General features: G+C 34.9%; 1 protein-coding gene across 1 annotated transcript in view; it reads right to left on the bottom strand.

Annotated features, from left to right (window-relative positions):
- Positions 1-15,618, bottom strand: part of LOC139137711 (anoctamin-7-like) — a 74,532-nt gene extending 58,914 nt beyond the window's left edge. The window contains exon 1 of the mRNA XM_070705953.1: positions 15,067-15,618. Coding sequence (XP_070562054.1) covers positions 15,067-15,168 — 102 coding nt within the window. The 5' untranslated portion in view covers positions 15,169-15,618. The remainder of the gene's footprint in view (positions 1-15,066) is intronic.
- Positions 15,619-17,778: the final 2,160 nt, after the last annotated feature.

The following is a 17,778-nucleotide window of genomic DNA, read 5'->3' as shown; positions in this document are numbered from 1 at the left end:
GTTATTCCCAATATAGACATGATAGCCAGTGCAGCACTTAGCATCCCAGGCAATAACATGAAGGGACAACTGAGGACTGACTTTGAAATACAGCTGAAAAATAATTGCCCAATGAAGGTAAAAGGAAGCTACCTAAAAGCATTGGAGGAAACGTCTTTCAGTTTATTACATGAAAAAGGAAATTTGAGGCAGATGTTAACTTTAGTTTTCTAAGTTTATGTTTACATCACTGAGAGAAGTTTAATTTCCAATTCCAATTTCTAATTTCCTTTTCAGCTGACTCTACTGTCCTTACATTTAATATAAAATTTATGTCATCCGTACCAGATGAACATTCATGGTATTTCATAATATAGTTTAGACTAAGTTAGACATTAGTGTCATTCTATAAATAACTTCACTTTTGCCATTTTCCATTTAAAAAATGCATCGCATCAGTAATTAGCTTCACATTTTCAAGGTAGAACACGCCTCAGGGATAGATAGTCGGAGTGTCAAATTTCTACAATTCTTTTCTGATATACCAATTGTGGGGGCTCATTTTAGAGCTGCCCACACACGTGAATTTGAGTCGGCCCAAATTTTGCGTCGGCCCTGAACCCCCCTTCTAGCCGGGACCAAACTGCGTCGGCCCTAGGCCGACGAAGCATGTCCACATTGGTTATTTTACGTCAGCCCGGGCTGAGCACCGGTGCTACACCGACGCAAAGTGGTCAATCTGAACGAGACAAAGGTGTATGATGCAGTGGGGTTCTTTTATCCGCTACATTGTAACATCAGCATCACTTGATTTTAGAAATTATAAGCATTGCAGTCCTCTGCAACAATTCAGAAGAGACTTCTCATGAACAAGGCAGGAGAAGTTATGGTGGTCACTTTTTCAAAATATCTGTATCATGCCATTGTCTTCAAGAAAGTTTCATCATATTAATTCTTTAAAGAGGCTACTTGCCTGGACTTACAATTATTTTGAAGTTCTCCTGTCACACAAAAATAATGTGTTTCCTGTAAAATTCTATTCCAAATAATTCCTTCATTCTGAGGAATCTTGTGAATGTTGCCATTAAAGTTTCATTTTCTTTTAAATGGAAAACTGTCACTTTTAGGCGAATGACATCAATTAGTTCATTTCCATAATTTTTTGCTTCCCATAAAAACATTATGCACATTCTGATAGAGAATCTATAGATAAAACTTATCATGGGGCTTGTAGATATGCTGCTTGATGAAACAACAGATTATAAATCAGTCAAGTATCAGTTTTATCACACAATAGTTGAATGGTTTCAACCGTGAAGATTTGATTGTACCAGAACTGAGAAAACATTTCATGAATGTTAATTTAACCCTTTCACCATCATGGTTTTGCTCAAACTAATTTTTATCAATGGTGATAGTAGACCTGTTCACAGGGAAATGGATGAACATGTTTTAAACCCTTTCACCACCATGGTTTGTCCCAAATCCATTGTTTTCTATGGTAAAGTTGGACCTGTATACAGGGAACTGGGGGTGAAAGGGTTAAAAGGGACCATGATCCTGGCTGAAAATTCATACTGTATACTCTCTTCACAGCTACAAAGTCCAGTTTTTCAATCACAGGTGCTAGAGTATCAACATAGACTTGTCAAATACTCAGATGCTTATTTTGACCACCATTTCCTAATACAGGCAACTGAATTTTGAAAGATATTATGCAATTGTCAGCAATTTGCATGATCCATTTTACAATTCTTGATCTTAAAAGAATGATTACATTAGTTTCCAGGAACTAGCTCCTACAGAATTGTATGTCAGGGGGTTGGTCAGGAACTTGATTTCTTTGCTACATAAATTTGATTTAACTTTTGAGGTGGAATACACCTCGGGGACAGCTATATTTTGACTCTAAAATACATTTCAGACTTTTCTGGTCTACCGGTAAGGGGGCTCATTTTGAAGGCAGATACCGCAGTTTGGCAAAATGCATCTGATAGCACAGATATGCCAATTTCGTAATATGCATTAAGCCACTGAGTGCCAAAGTTTTTGTTCCACTTATAAATATAATGTAGACAATTTTTTGTTCAGATTCTCCCTAAATTTTTATCAATAACTGTAGCCTATAAAATGTTGTGTCCATTTGGTCCAAAGTTATCAAAAAAATTACAGAAAAATTCATAAAAATTAGAAAACTGATGCAAAAAAATTCTGTTGGGAAAAGTTACAGCACTCAAAAGGTTGACCTCCTTGCTATACTCAGTCAACCGTAAGTGCAATCGAATGAAGAGCAGAAATATAATAACTACATTTCCACATTTCTCTGCCATGCAGTCTGCACTATAATGGTAATGTACGGCAGAATAAAATATTGCTCTTCTGATACTTCAGGATTTACTCTTGACGCTTTGAGCACTGTAATTTTCTCCTGCCAAAATTTTAGTACAAAATTTTACCAATTTTTATGAAGTTTTCTGTATTTTTTTCAGAATTTTGGATCAAATGGATATTGCATTTCATTGGCTACACTTTTTTCTCAAAATTTTGGCAAAAATCTGAGAAAAATTGACTTGGGTTTATTTTATAAAGGGGACAAAAGTAGGCTTTGACACTCAAAGGGTTAACGCAATCATAATATGTAACAACATGAAAGTCTGGATACTATTTGATCATGTATAAATTTAATATACCTATTCTTAACGACTTGATGGCGCTATTTATGACCCTACAAAGCTTACAAGATCACAGAAAACTGCTCTTGTGGACATACTTACAACATTTAGAACAATTGAGCAAGATACTATAACAGCTAAAGGGTGTTTACACTTGCAATCATGATCACAGAATACATTCCTTGCTATGGTTATAATCTTACATTGTCCATGTATCTTGTTTTGATTTGTCATTATCGTCTCATAAAAGTCCTCAAAGTATGCCATTACTTCAGTCTAAACACCACTCTGAACATTATCTTTGATGTTACCATGGTTTTAATGTCTAACTGTTGAGGGTCAATACTGTCAATGACAACATCTTATTGACATGGGCACAGTCACTTCCTAATCCAAAAAGAATAAACACATTTAGGCTTGACTATAACAAATATTACATTTAGTTAATATGAGTACATTGAAAGGGTATGAGTGTACAGTACCGTATATCTGCAAATATAAAGTAAAATGGGATCTAATTAGTACTGTGTCTTAACAATGTATACAACAGAAATACAGCAATAAGTCCTTTGTATAGGCTAGGTCCTATAATCACTCATCTCTATATCATGGTCTTGTATAATTTTTGGGGATGACTGAAGATAAGTGGATACACCTTCGGCTGTGAACTAAAAGGGATTTTCTTCTGAGTTCTGATGGGGAGTGATGGTATTAGTGTACTCCCTAGGTTACTAACAATTCAAACAAAATTTCTGGGTCCACTAATCTACAGTATTGCCATTTTTTATTATGAAATACCTCCAAGCATAATTATAATTACAAAGAAATCCATGATACAAAGCTCCTCTGCAATACTAAATGTACATCAATATTGCTTTAATAATGGAATAAAAATTTAAAAATATTGAAAAACATAGTGCTCATTAAGTGCCTGTTCTAGATGAAGAAACAAAATATCGATATCAACAAATATCAATTTCATGTTCTAATTGTGCTCCCTAGTTGCAGGGTCAAGTTTTGATATCTAATTTTGATCTCATACAGCAAAAACACCCCAGGGACAAATTCTCAGCAAACGAAGTAGAAAACCGCCCCATAATATGTGCCTGCAAAAGATTGGCTCTCCTGCACGCTATCCTGCCAGGCATTTTGGCAGAAATCGCCCATTTTCAGGGTAGTTTTAGCCGTACTTATACGTGTTAGACTTCGATAATTTCTACATGCCCGTAGACAGGGGAAGGAGCTCAAGGGTTACTGCAGAAAAAAATTGAGGTCACCGGCTTTGTTTGCCCCTGGGAGTGCGTCATTTTATTGCCGTTTCATGTTTATTTTTTCGGAAATAAACTCCTTCAGTATTACGCACGTTCGCTAGGCACAAACATCACCTCACTCGTCTGTTAGTCAGAGACCCTGAGGGTCGTGCTAGGGGTGCAGCAGCACCGGCAAACCTGTCCTGTTTCCCCAGGGTAGGGTCAATTGAATACGTACCTTCAACGACTTGGCAGTGTAGCACAAACAACTACGTTTTTGCCGTTGTATTAACGACATGGCTGAGCCATTGAAGCACAGCTCCACGTAGTATAGCCAGCTCAGTTGGGAGTTTGTTTACGAGTGTTACCGTTCATTACTGACTTAATCGAGTGGTCCTCAGTCAGGTACGGGTTTGTACCAACATGGCTTGGGCTGCAGCTAACCAGTGATAACCAGTCACTACACCCAAGTCTTCAGTTCACTTTTGCGATGCACGGGTACAACGCAATATGCTTCCATTGTTCTAGCCATCGACGTGTCCACATGCCTGGCAGCCATATTGTACTGCTAGCTGGTTTGCATAACAAAAGCAGTCCCTGCTAAGTGCAGGCGGTATCCCCGTAGCATTGACCTTATGTCCCCTTTTGAATTCTCTGTACGCAAACAGCGTACGTAGTTACCAATGCGTCGGCAAGAGGATACGTTTGCCTGCAAACCAGAGCCAATACTTCGGACGATGGAATAAATAAAAAATCCAAAGCTATGTCCATTGAATGGCATGGCCAAGGCGGTGAAGGACGTTGCCTGGCTTGAACTTGCAGAGCTGAAGCCCAGCTTAATTTAGTACGTCGGACACCAGTTTGTAATGGTATTTCCGAGTCGTTCATATCCGTTCCATCGGAGGAACAAGTCGAGCCGTCCTGTCAAAAATACGTTCTCATTTTCAGTCACGCACAACTGAATAAGTGACTTTCGTCTCGTACCATCGGCACCATCTGCCAAGTCGTTTGCAAGAGGTAGCCTTCTAGATTAGCATTGCCGAGTTGGTCAAGTTCGGCAGCAATCTCTATAGTGCCAGGCAGCCAAGTACGTCCAACTCCGCCAGAAAACGTCACCATGCTATCCTGCCAAGTCCGCTAAAAAGCGGTAAAAAAAAACCAGCCCCCCTCGGGTGTGGGGGACTGGCGGACAGGTTTCTGCACCTTTCCCTGTCTATCGACTCCCTGCGAACCCATTTCGAGGGGAAAAGGCGTTCCTTGTCAGAAAACCTGTCCTCGGATGACCCCTAAACGCACAGGGGATAGCAAAACGTAGTGCCGTCGACTTGGCAGGAAAGGGGGTACCCAAAAAGGGCCCGATTTCCACCGAGTTGGGAGAATAACGGTCACCAGTGCTTAGATTCTGGCTACACCGAATTTCAAGCGGATTTTCACCGACTTGGCAGGAAAAGGGTTTTTGCAGGAAAGATGATTGAAAGAAGAGAGTAGTGTATGTGGACAGTATAGCCATTTAATATATTTGGAAACAAACATTTTACTTTCAAAATTGAGATGCTATCTGCAGTTTTTTATCCTTACATGGGAATAATTGGAAGTTGGCATACTAGTACATGAGGACCACTTGACCCAACCTTCAGTTCAAACACAACCAGGTTTACTTAAGGGGGATCCCATGCCTTATGAAGCAATATGGCACCCTAGTATTGTGGTAATTTGTAAAATTGTTCATCGTGGGTTCTATGTTTGTCAGCAGTCTTGCCAAAAGTTTACAATGAAATAATTATCCTATGTTTATTAGTACAATTTTCATTCTTCCATTTGTGATGTATACATGTATTACATTACATCAAGTGTTGGCATGGACATTCTCAAATAGCAAATATTTGATTTAAAGTCTGATATGTTTTCCTCCTGTCTGACACGGTTTAAAATCCAGGTAACACTGACTTCTCCCAGGAATGAAGAATCGTATTGTTATATAATTCAATTTGAGTTACCAGTGCATCTAGTCTGTCATGCTGGCATTTCAAATTTCCAAGGAATGCAGTCATTGAAATTGGGCCTACCACATGAAACAACCCAAATATACAATTTTCAAATTAATATACTGTTTGGTAAAGATATCAGTTATTAAAATTGCCATGACAGTTAGATGAAAGTAATATCATATTATGAATTATTTTACTATAGATATTTCTACCAATGACTTAATATCATTCTTTAGTAAAAAAATTACTTTTTAATTTGTGACTGTGAAACAAAAGATGATACATCAATAAGGCAGAAATACATAATTTACACTTTGCTTGATGTTTATGTTCAAGTTTAGCACTCTTTGTGTACTAAATCAAAGTCTGAGAGCATCAAAGATAGTCAAAAAATTACAAGATACCTTACTTTAACTCTAAGAGTGTGATTAGTCAATTTTTGTCACCCTTATAGAAAATATTATCAACCATTTTTCAAAACGAAGACAATTTTTTTTATTTTTCCCAAAATTTTGCTCAAAAATTGTAGCTAATTAAAAGTTATGCCTAGTTGATCCAAAATTATCAAAAAAAAAAATGCAGAAAAATTCATAAAAATTGGTAAAAGGGTCAAAACTTTTTACCTCCTGCACCTGACAATATTTTTCATTGAAAATGACGTGTTTGAACCATTGTGTATGGGTAAAAATTTGCAATCACTGTAGTTCAAAAAGTTAAATTCCAACTCAATTGACAAAATTGTTCACCTTGAACCTTGATATATTCATATTTAAGGCGGCAGATCAAATGCAAGATATCCTGCTAGATAGAGCACACATCAAACTTTAAGGAAAAATACACACTGACACTTCTGTATAAAACAAGGTTGAAGTAATTCTCACGGACCTACGAAGACAGAAATGCAGAATTTGAACATTAAACAAGCATACTTGAAACCCTGTATAAACATCTTTTGTAAACTGACACAAAAAGCTTCTTATTCATTTCTTTAGTCTATGGCCTTCTTTGCCAAACCCATTCTTTCATTCTGTCAATAGATTAATGGCCAACATATAGCATGCTAAAATTCTTTACCTGGAGATGTGTTGCTACCCATAAAGAAAGAAGGAAGGAAGCTGAACTTCAATTTTCTACAGAATGAAAGATCATGGTCATAAAGCTTGATCCTGCTTAGAGATTGAAGCTTGAAAACAGAAAGATACAAAGTGTAAAAATAGATGGGAATATAAACCAGGCAGATGCAATGTAGTTACTGACACCATGAAGGGCATGGACTAAAGAAGAGTACTAGACCAGACAATGTAGCATAGCACAGGAGACTGGACAATACAGCATATTCAAAGTGCAACACAGAATTATATACAATGTAGGCCCATGTGTTACAGTGTAAACCACAGAGTTACAATGTTGACAAGGCAATGTAGACCAGGTAGATACAATCATGAATGTAGACCTGGTAGATATAACATGGATCTGGTAGATACAATATAGACCAGGTAGATACAATGTAGACCAGGTAGATACAATGTAGACCTGGTAGATACAATATAGACCAGGTAGATACAATGTAGACCAGGTAGATACAATGTAGACCAGGTAGATACAATGTAGACCAGGTAGATACAATCATGAATGTAGACCTGGTAGATATAACATGGATCTGGTAGATACAATGTAGACCAGGTAGATACAATGTAGACCAGGTAGATACAATCATGAATATAGACCTGGTAGATATAACATGGACCTGGTAGATACAATGTAGACCAGGTACATGTAGACACAATGTAGACCTGGTAGACATAAATAGACCAGGTAGACAATGTAGACTTGACATACAACTTCAACAGCACCTGTACAATTTGATGGGGATCAAACAAAAGAATATAGCTACAGTACCGGTATGTCAAATTAGCATATGTATGAATTCAACATGTTTCCATTCTTGCACAGTGAAGTAGCTTGAAAATTTCATGAGCTCTTTTATAATCAGATCTTCTCAAAAACACATTAGTTATGATAATTCAATAATAATAGTTATTTTGCCTGATTATTAAATCAATTAAAGGAATTTCAGCGATTGCAATTAAAACAGCTCTTTGTATTTCAGAATTTGTACTTCTATACTTCTAATCAAAATAGATTCAAACTGTGTTCATGCAAATAAAATGGAAGAGAACTTTGTTCAAGTTTTCAAGTTTTCTGGTAAAAAAGGAGTTAAGTATCCACACATTAAATAAGGTGTGAAGTTTCAATATATTCATGGACTAGTTGATGGTCTTATAAAATGATTAAAATAATTTTGAAAATTTAGTCATTTTTCTGGAAAACATAACATTTTACCTAGTAGTATTTTTTTTAATTTTTTTATCCGGATTAGTGTGCAGTATATGTAGTAGTAAAGAAATTGTTATTATTATTTTGCAAAACATTGATAAAGCCCATTAACACTTTTCACATATTTTTTACAACTAAATGTAACATGGGTAGTGCTTGGTGAACACATGATAAAGGTATATGGCTGGCAAATAGTTAAAACCAGTCACTGTAACTTCAAAACTGATGAGTCAGACAAATTCTTCATCAATACAGTTTGTATATGAAATGATAAGAATATGTCATCCATTTGATACAATGGTCCGACGTAAACTTTGGGGTATGGGGTAAGTTTTGGTCATATTTCATGAAACCTAAACAGGATATTGCATATTACAATATGTCACTTTAAAGATTTTGCTGTAATGATAGATTACAGAATTATTCTGTTTATCAATTTCACATGATGCAAATCATCAACAATATGACAGGTTTTTCTATCATCTCATCAATTTGATAACGCTTATGTCACCTCTTATTATGCTAACGTCTTATTGTCCTTCATCTTAGTAATAATTAAAATACTTCTCACATATCTAGACAATTCAATGCCTTGTCATAGCTAAACGTAATTTTGTAGTTTTTTTAACATAATTTCATTTTGCCGCATGAAATAGTGTGACACAACAGTGATGATTGATAATGTTTAGCAAAATCCATGATATATATTCCATGATAATCCATGATATAATTCTGGTATATTCCACAATCTAAATAAATGTTTCATTCTACTCAATGTAACCTTGCTTGCTGTGCAATAGAATACAAATTCATAAATTTAAAATGTCCTTTTACCAGGAAACCTGTCTGTTCATTTCCCTTAATAAAGCACACTGACAAAATTTCAGTCAATCCGCTACAATGCATATTAATTCCTCTTTGAAACGTACACATTATGTTAATATTAATTTGTTCATATAAAAAGCAATAAATGTTAATTTGTTGACATATTTAAGTAATCAAATATGTTACATTATTGATTAATCAATGCACACTTCCGTCAGAAATAAATTCACCTCATATTTCATTGAAAATTTAAATGTGTACGTGAATTGTAACACCTAAATGGCATATGAATGCTCTTCAAAAAAAGTCGTGATTTCAATGTGGATGTTTTGTTAAGCAATATGAAAGCTCTGGTGACTACAGCAGTCACAACTGTGCAATGGTATTACTTTATTAAAATACAAGACAATGGCAAATTTGTATATTCTCAAGCCATGTACATGCTCAATGTAGCTTTGAATTAAACTCTCACATCATCTAACCTGCTAAAATTTGACTATGAAAAGAAAAAAATTATGACAGCTGCATTTTATGAATAATAGAAGCCCCTCCATCATCGCATAAAAATATTACCAATATTGTCAACAGCTGCTTTTCATACAAAAGTGTCTGATTATTACCATACATATTTAAATAGGACGGCTATGTCATATACTATGACTTCTTTGATTATGGTTAGTTACATTAGCACTGTGTGTGTCAAATTTTCAATTAAACATCTAATTTTAATTAATGCAGGCAGTCAACATTTCAGCTTGCAATTTATACAACATTTATCAAGACGATGGTTTCTGACCGGAAGCCAATTGTTTCCAAGTTTGAGCCAGTGTTACTTTTCACTGTCCTAGTTGGTAAAGAAGCCCTTTAGATGACCCTCAGATACACCATTTGCACACATATTTTGAATGAATCCATACTCCATTTACAAGTGTGCAAGGTGATCTATGCTACATCTTTAAAACTAAAAATTCATTGGTCTTTCAAAAAGAAACTTATTAGTGACTTCAATCAGTATTTTATATCCAAATTTGAGCAATCAGCAAATAATTGCTGTGCCATGCTTAGTACTGGTAATTATCTGATGAAGTGTTTATCATGTATAATTTTAAGTTAATTCTTTGGCTTTTTGTCGAATTAATGCTGTTTTATAAAAATTCTTTATATCAAAAGTTGTCACATAAACCCTTAAACCACAGTGGTTTGAACCAACCCAATTGATTTCTAAAGTAAAGTTGGACCTCCAGATAAGGAAATGGGGTGATAGGGTTAAGTACCTGAATCATCAGCAAATACAACATGAAACAACTACATTGTGGAAACGAATATGTTATTTTCTCACAAACTTTGACCACAATTACTTTCTCTTCCATATTTGTCACATTCGTCTTTTCATTAACAACTTTGGTGAGCTATTTCAAAAAAAAATTACTCAAACACTGACGTAACTACTTGGTTCATTAATGCACAGTCCTCATCACTTATCAGTTCCTAAATAATGTAAATTTTTCACATTTGACAACCTTGCTATATTCAATATACACAATTTCATAAAGGAAAAGCATAATGATAAGAAAGGAATTGTCATGCAGTGACAGACTGTGTGTTCATAAAATATAGATATTCTATAACATTTCAGCTGTGCTGTTCTTACCTACGTTTTACATTTAGAATGACGATCTAACTGATCATCCAATTTAAAAAATATAAATAAATCTGAATGCACATTATAGAAACTGGCTATAAATTTCTCAGCTAATTTATACAGGAAAGCATTTCCTTGAAATACTTTAACAGTTACACTTTACTAAAAGTTGATACTTCTGTTGGTTGTTAATTCCATGTGTACTAACTGTGGCCCAGCAGCTTTCAGGTCCACTCTCACCAAAGCTAGACATACTTGTAGTTTCTTTTAATACACAGAAGGTCACTTTGACAAAGTTGACTGCCTGGATGGCGATATACTAAGTATGGATTGAATTAAAAATGACCATCTGTTCACCTCCTGTTTGTACAAAGATATAAAAATACGACTGATCAACATGGTGACTACCAAAATACCATGACCATACAGAAACACATCAACCTAAAAGCTACAGAAGAAAAACTTTTCACCATATTTCCACATACAGGTAAACCCACATCGTTTACCTCTTTAAACTCTGGTTTCCAGTTGAACATGCGGCAGTTCAACCACAGATATACAATTAATATTACCCATGCTGTTCCAAATTTAAAAACTGCACAAACAGGCCAGATTTGAACACTTTCATCCCATTTTCCTGTATATAGGTCGACCCACCAGGGAGAAAATTACAGGGATGTATCAAATAATGGTAATGAAAGAGTTTTACTGTAACCTCTACACTCCTCATAATTCCCTGTGAACAGATCCACCATCACCATTGCTTACAATAGCTTTGGACCAAACCATGGTGGTGAAAGGGTGATCTTAAACCTGTTCACCCCCCAATTCCAAGTGAACAGATCCACAATCACCATTGATTACGATGGCTCTGGACCAAACCATTCTGGTATAAGGGTTTAACGTAACAGTCATGAGCCAAGCATTACAAATTTAATACAAATTTACCGTTTATGGTTCTAAGTTTTAATATTTCCTGTGAGGTATGTATATGACCATAGTGAATATAATAGTATCTTCTCTAAAAATTTCAATGACAACAAGACTACATGAAATTAATGTTTAAGGGCTTTTGAAAAGCTGTATGTAAGTAATTTATAGCAAATTGTTATAGTTTGTTTCTTATTCAAGATGTATTATACATGAAAATAGAACATTTTCAAATATCTCAAATTGAAGAAAAAGTCTGTGCTAAATTGATGACATATTGATCAGATCACAAAGCAGCATCGATGCTATAACTTGTCTTTCAAAATATCCCATAAAAACAAAAATAGTAAACTGATGTTGGCTGCAACAGCAACGGAGGGCAAAACACAAGTTATAAATCATTTCGTTCACTCATCTGCATATGTCATGTCTGTTGAAATTAATAATTTCACTGTTTAGCCATGGTGGAAACACTGGTTTGGTACACGGGATTTATATAATCATAGAACTTATTAAAGGATCTAGATGATATGATATGATATAAAGACACTGTGAAGGTTTTTAAAAGGGTAATTATTGGTCACATTGCAAATGGTATTGCATCAAACAGTGACATTTAAAAAATGATCTAATTATTTTGGTCAAAAATGTCCTACTGTTTAGGATCGGTTAATCCTAAACAAAGTCAGTGGCCATTTCTCTGTATAAATTTCCATTGATTATGAAAAATACAATGTTTCAATGTGGTACTCATGTAAAAAACTCCTAATTGTCATTTCTGCTGGTATGAGATCAGACCAGTATTAACATACAAACACATGTCAATGCTAAAATGTGACTTTAACATATGGTAAATATTTTCTATATTACCCACATGGTTTTTTTAGCAGCGATGTTAAAAATCCTGAATTTGCTCTAACAGATGATTTTTAATTCAAGACTCATGAGGTTTTATTTGTTTGGCTGTCTTGTTTGTTTTTGTGTCTGTAAATTTGTGCATGCATGATGTATTTACTAGGAGATGATGTATCAAAATGACATACATGCATGTACACTTCTCAATTCCAATAAATTTTTATGAAAATATTTTCTGGAAAATATTAGAATGACACATTTCTGAAAAAAGGCAAATCCTCACTGCACCTGATTTGTAACTCATAACCTTTACTTTGATGACATTATCAATGATTTTGTATGCCCTGGGATGGACATAGCTGATTATTTAGCCTAACGTTCTTGTAAATCATATTAATATATAATGGCCAAATTATTGAAATAATGGCAGATCACACTAGATATAAAAATTATATGACAACTTTTAATTTTATAGCTACAGGAAAAGACACATTTTTTTTAAGTGTTGTACACCATGACATACTGCTGCTGAAAGTATTTGCAATATTTTATTATTATTTTTGGGGGGGGGAGGAGGGATTGTTTTTTCCCTTTTTTGGGGTGGGGAGGAGGGAAGGAGTTATTTTTCTGCATATGTACCAATGTACAGTCACAGCATAGTATAGCTTGTTTGCAATACCTAATTATAAAGGTAGAACGTGCCTCGGGGACAGATGTTTGGACTCTAAAATTTCTACAATTCTTTTCTGATCTACCACTTGAGGGGGCTCATTTTAAAGCTCTTGGTGTAAGAAAAATTGCCAGTAACTGTCTTAGTTTTTTGAAAATCCAAAATTTAATTTTTCCCCATAGAGTTACTAACAGGAATGGTAGCCATTTTGAATTTCACATATCGCAAAAAGTGGAGTAATTTGTTTCGCTAGTTCCAAACATTGCACGGTGACCCCTGCTTTTTATTGTTGATTTGGTAAGAAAAATGGTCGAAAGTTTCATTGAGGAAAGATTGAACAAAAGTTGAGGTCTGTCATTTTGGAGGTGCATATTACATTAATGAGAACACTCACGTTAATTCTACAGTTGACTTTCCCACTCTATGATATTAGCACCTACAGTCAAAATGTCCGCAATTATTCAAACAGAAAATCAATTACAGGTAAGAGTAACAAGTGTCCTAATGAAATTATTTCTTTGTTTCATATTATTGTTTCAATCTTATAAATCTTAATTTTTTTACAAATTTTAAGTTAATACAATAAGAGACTACAATTGATATTACACCAATGATAAATTAAGAAAAATAGATTAAACGCTAAAGTTCAGTTTGCGGTGATGCAAATTAAAATGTGTTTCGTCATCAGTATTTCAATTTATTTTCAGATTATATTTTCAATACTGTCATTCGATATGAATTTGCTGAAAAATTCACATTAATATGCAAGGTGCAGTTTAATTTTTGAATGTCATACTGCATCGCAGTCTACGTAATATCATATGAAAAGGCCAAAAGATCAGTGTAGAGATAATAAATCAAAACAATATTCGCTGAATTAAAAAAGGAGTAAAATGAAATAATGATACATTATTATTTAGTAGTTACGGTTACCGTATAGGTTTCAATCATTTTTAAGAAAATGAATTTGAGATATCATCCATTTACACACATTTAAAGTAGTTGCAAATTACCAGAGATAGATTTACACTGTCCCTTTGTTAAAAAGTGTCGGTACCATCGCTGTTTTACTGCCGAATATGAAACCATATCCACAGAACGGTTAACTGTCACTCAATACCAATAGCAGGTATAAGTAAAGAATGGTAATGATGCAAGTCTATAGCCTGAAGACATTAATCAAGGTTGTTTGCAAAAAAAACCTGTGGATGAATGAAATTACCTAGCAGTGCACCTCTCCATTATTGGAATTAACATGAAATCATTAATTTTTGATGAGGCTAGAAGACACCATGATGATACGGCTCTACATATATGAAAATTCCAGGCATAAATTTCAGTTTTGTCTGCCGTTTATCCTCTCTGACACTTTCTTTCTTTGCTTTTGTTTTGTTTTCTCACATAATAAAACATTACTGAAAACAATAACCAGGCCTTTCTGCACTGTATTTGCATGTCACGTCGTTAGCACATCAATACACGTCAATACAGACTTAGAATAATAGAATTGTTGTATCTATCTGCTTGACCATTGATAAAACGGACGTTTCGGAAATACGCTTACATATCACAATATAACACCCTTGTATCTGTCGAGTTTGTACGTGTGAAACTACAACCCTGAAATTAGCTTGTGAAAATAGGGTGCCAATTTCGTGTTTGAAGTATAAATGACGATGATTTAAATTCCGCTGCATAGAACGCACCGAAGAGCTGGCAGTCGCGAAAACACACACACACACATTATGAAGGTGTGTCTAAAATAGTAAGTTTACGGTGACTTTTAAAGAGTCCGATATGCTGGTGGGGCAAGTTTACATTTTACATACGTTAAGCAACACCGTGCAAACAAAACGCAAGTATTGTAAAGAAAGTACTGTTCAACTATTAATCGAACATGATTGCACTAGAAACGTACCGTCATCATTAACTCATCCTTGTTAATAAATGAGGCAGTGTCATCGGTCGAACCATAGGTGTCCATTGGCACACCAAAACCATTCTTTTCACTTTTCGCCATGTTTACGCTTCTAAAGACAGTAAGTTGGGCCCTTGACTTTCTACAAGGTCAGTTCGTCACAAGTATTCAACTGTCCTATTTCGTTGACTCAGATCACAACGCGATCATGACATGGGAAACCGTCATCGCCGTCCGTCTGCGACGCGTCGTTCACCCACTTGCACTTTTTCAGCCCCGTCGGCCTACCCGCATCAGTTCAGTTATTCCGAGCAGTTTTTTGTGTTTTTGTTTGGCAGAACTCTACACTCACATCAAGCTTCCTGACAACGTTCCGGAGGATAGATACAGCATAACTGTTGAGGGAATTCAGCTCAATTTTGGCAGATTCAGCGATCGATATATTGATCGCCGCGCCGCCGTGCCAGATAATTCTAATTCTGTCGCAGGACAGCAGTCTGTGTGGCAGCGGGCTTCCCAACCAATGCAACAAACTCCTCCTTGAGACCCCCTAACTTACTCCATGAAAACTCACAGGCGGACGTGGGACCCGTGTTTTTATGTCAATATATTCTTAATTTGTGCACTGTGAAAATTATGCGGGTCAAAATTCTGTTACAGCCTATAAAATTAGTAACCCTGTTCAGTTTAATAGGAGGACAAGTGTCACTTTCCGCTAACACTTTACTGACAAAGCTCCCTAACTTCGCCTCGAACAATACTTAAACCACCTGTGAAAAGATTTCAAAAACTCGACAAAATACTAGATTTTGCGTTCCTGTTGAGTGTACCTGAATATCTACTTAAACACATTCCTAGAACTGTTCAAAATGGGCTGTTGTTCAAGTCAATGGCAATATGGAAATATAAATAAAGGATATATTGACACCTAATTTGCGCTGTGTAGAGTTTGGGGTGGATGTTCACTTTTCTTTCTTGATTTCTTTCTTATCTCATTAAGTTTGTTTTACTGGTAATATAAAACAAAATACATATTTTTTTGATATGTTAGTTTAAGCACAGATGTTCTCCAACACCCAATGGAACAAGCATATATATATATACAAGTATTCCATATAGTTTCATCTTACCACTTACCAGATGGCCTATTTCCAAATGTCATTGCATTATGAAACATTTTTGAGAAAGAAAGTGTCCATCTGTTGGTCCTGTGCAATGTGATACCAAACTGACTGACAAGAAACACAAATTACAATTTCAAAAACGTTTGCAGTTGGAAGTAAATATGACACAAAATTAAGACTTTACAATTGAAAACATAAGTTTTTCACAGTATCATTTTCCTATCCGTAATGTATATAATGAAATACAACTTTTAGAATGTGAGTTATTTAAATATGGCAGATTTTTCTCATTGATTGTAAAACATATGGTGTATGTATTAGCTGTGAATAAATTTGACTTAGCACCTGGAAGTTCCAAGGACCAGTTACATCCACAGCCATGAAAAAAATTACCAGCAACCAAACTAGTGCCATATTTCAGGTTCAATCAATAGTTTTTTGTTCCGCTTTTCCATTTTTGAAATTTACATACTAAAAGCACAGATTGACCAATTTTCAGTCCCAGCAAGTGAGAAAAAGTTTGTTCCTGATCAAATTATGCTGTTTTTCAGAGCAAGCTTGTTTTGCAGTTTAGTAAGGCAGTTCTGTATGTGCTATTCCCATTCAAATCCCATATGGCATTACATGTCTAACAAATGTCAGGCTAAAAATCTGATGTTGAAGGAAGATATTTGGACTAAACAGATATTTGGACTAAAATTTTTACAATCCTTTTCCGATATACTATTTGTGTGGGCTCATTTTGAAGCTATTATGTTGGTGAAAATCAAAAATTTAATTTTTTCCCATGAAGGTAACACAGGGATGGCAGCCATTTAAATTTCAAATATTGATAAATTTAGGGTAATTTGTTTCTCTGGTACGAAATTTTGCTCAATGACCTTTAATTATTATTTGTGATTTTGAGAATGGTTAAAAGATTCCTTGAGGAAAATTCAAGCAAATTTTCAATTTTTTCTTTTGAGATGATAATTGTTACTTTTATTACCTAAAACAATCAAGATTTGATCAATCTATTACATGTGCATTTGTGTACAAGATAGAAGCATATTGCTTCTAGACTCCTGAAGTAAATATTAATTGGATTAATGAACTTCATTATCAAGTAAGCTGACATGTCAATCACATGATGACTTCTACGGAGTGCTCATATCAATGATTGAGATGAAGAATTATGGGTAAAGAAATCAGACCTGCTGATCAATTAACTGCTTTGATGATGATGGAAATATTTAGATTCAAGAGTCCTTTACAATTGATACCAAATTTTGGACCTGACAATGCCTTGTGAACTAGGCGAAAGCTTGTCACTGTAAGAACCATAAATTGTTTTGTTGAGACCATCCAAACTCTAAGATTTTGTTATTTTATATATGTATATATATATATATATATATATATATATATATATATATATATATATATATATATATATATATATATATATATATATATATATATATACACAACTGAGTTGATGAGGATAATCTAAAATATTACATTTCCACTACAAATTTGTTTCGTATAGGCTGCAGAGCCGCCTACACTCATCGGGTGGTTGTGATCGACTGAAACTTTAGGCGGGAAA

This window comes from Ptychodera flava, chromosome 7, assembly GCF_041260155.1.
Source record: "Ptychodera flava strain L36383 chromosome 7, AS_Pfla_20210202, whole genome shotgun sequence".
Classification (NCBI taxonomy): Eukaryota; Metazoa; Hemichordata; class Enteropneusta; family Ptychoderidae; genus Ptychodera; species Ptychodera flava.
The sequence above is the reverse complement of the archived record's forward strand: the minus strand, read 5'-3'. Positions and strand labels throughout refer to the sequence as shown.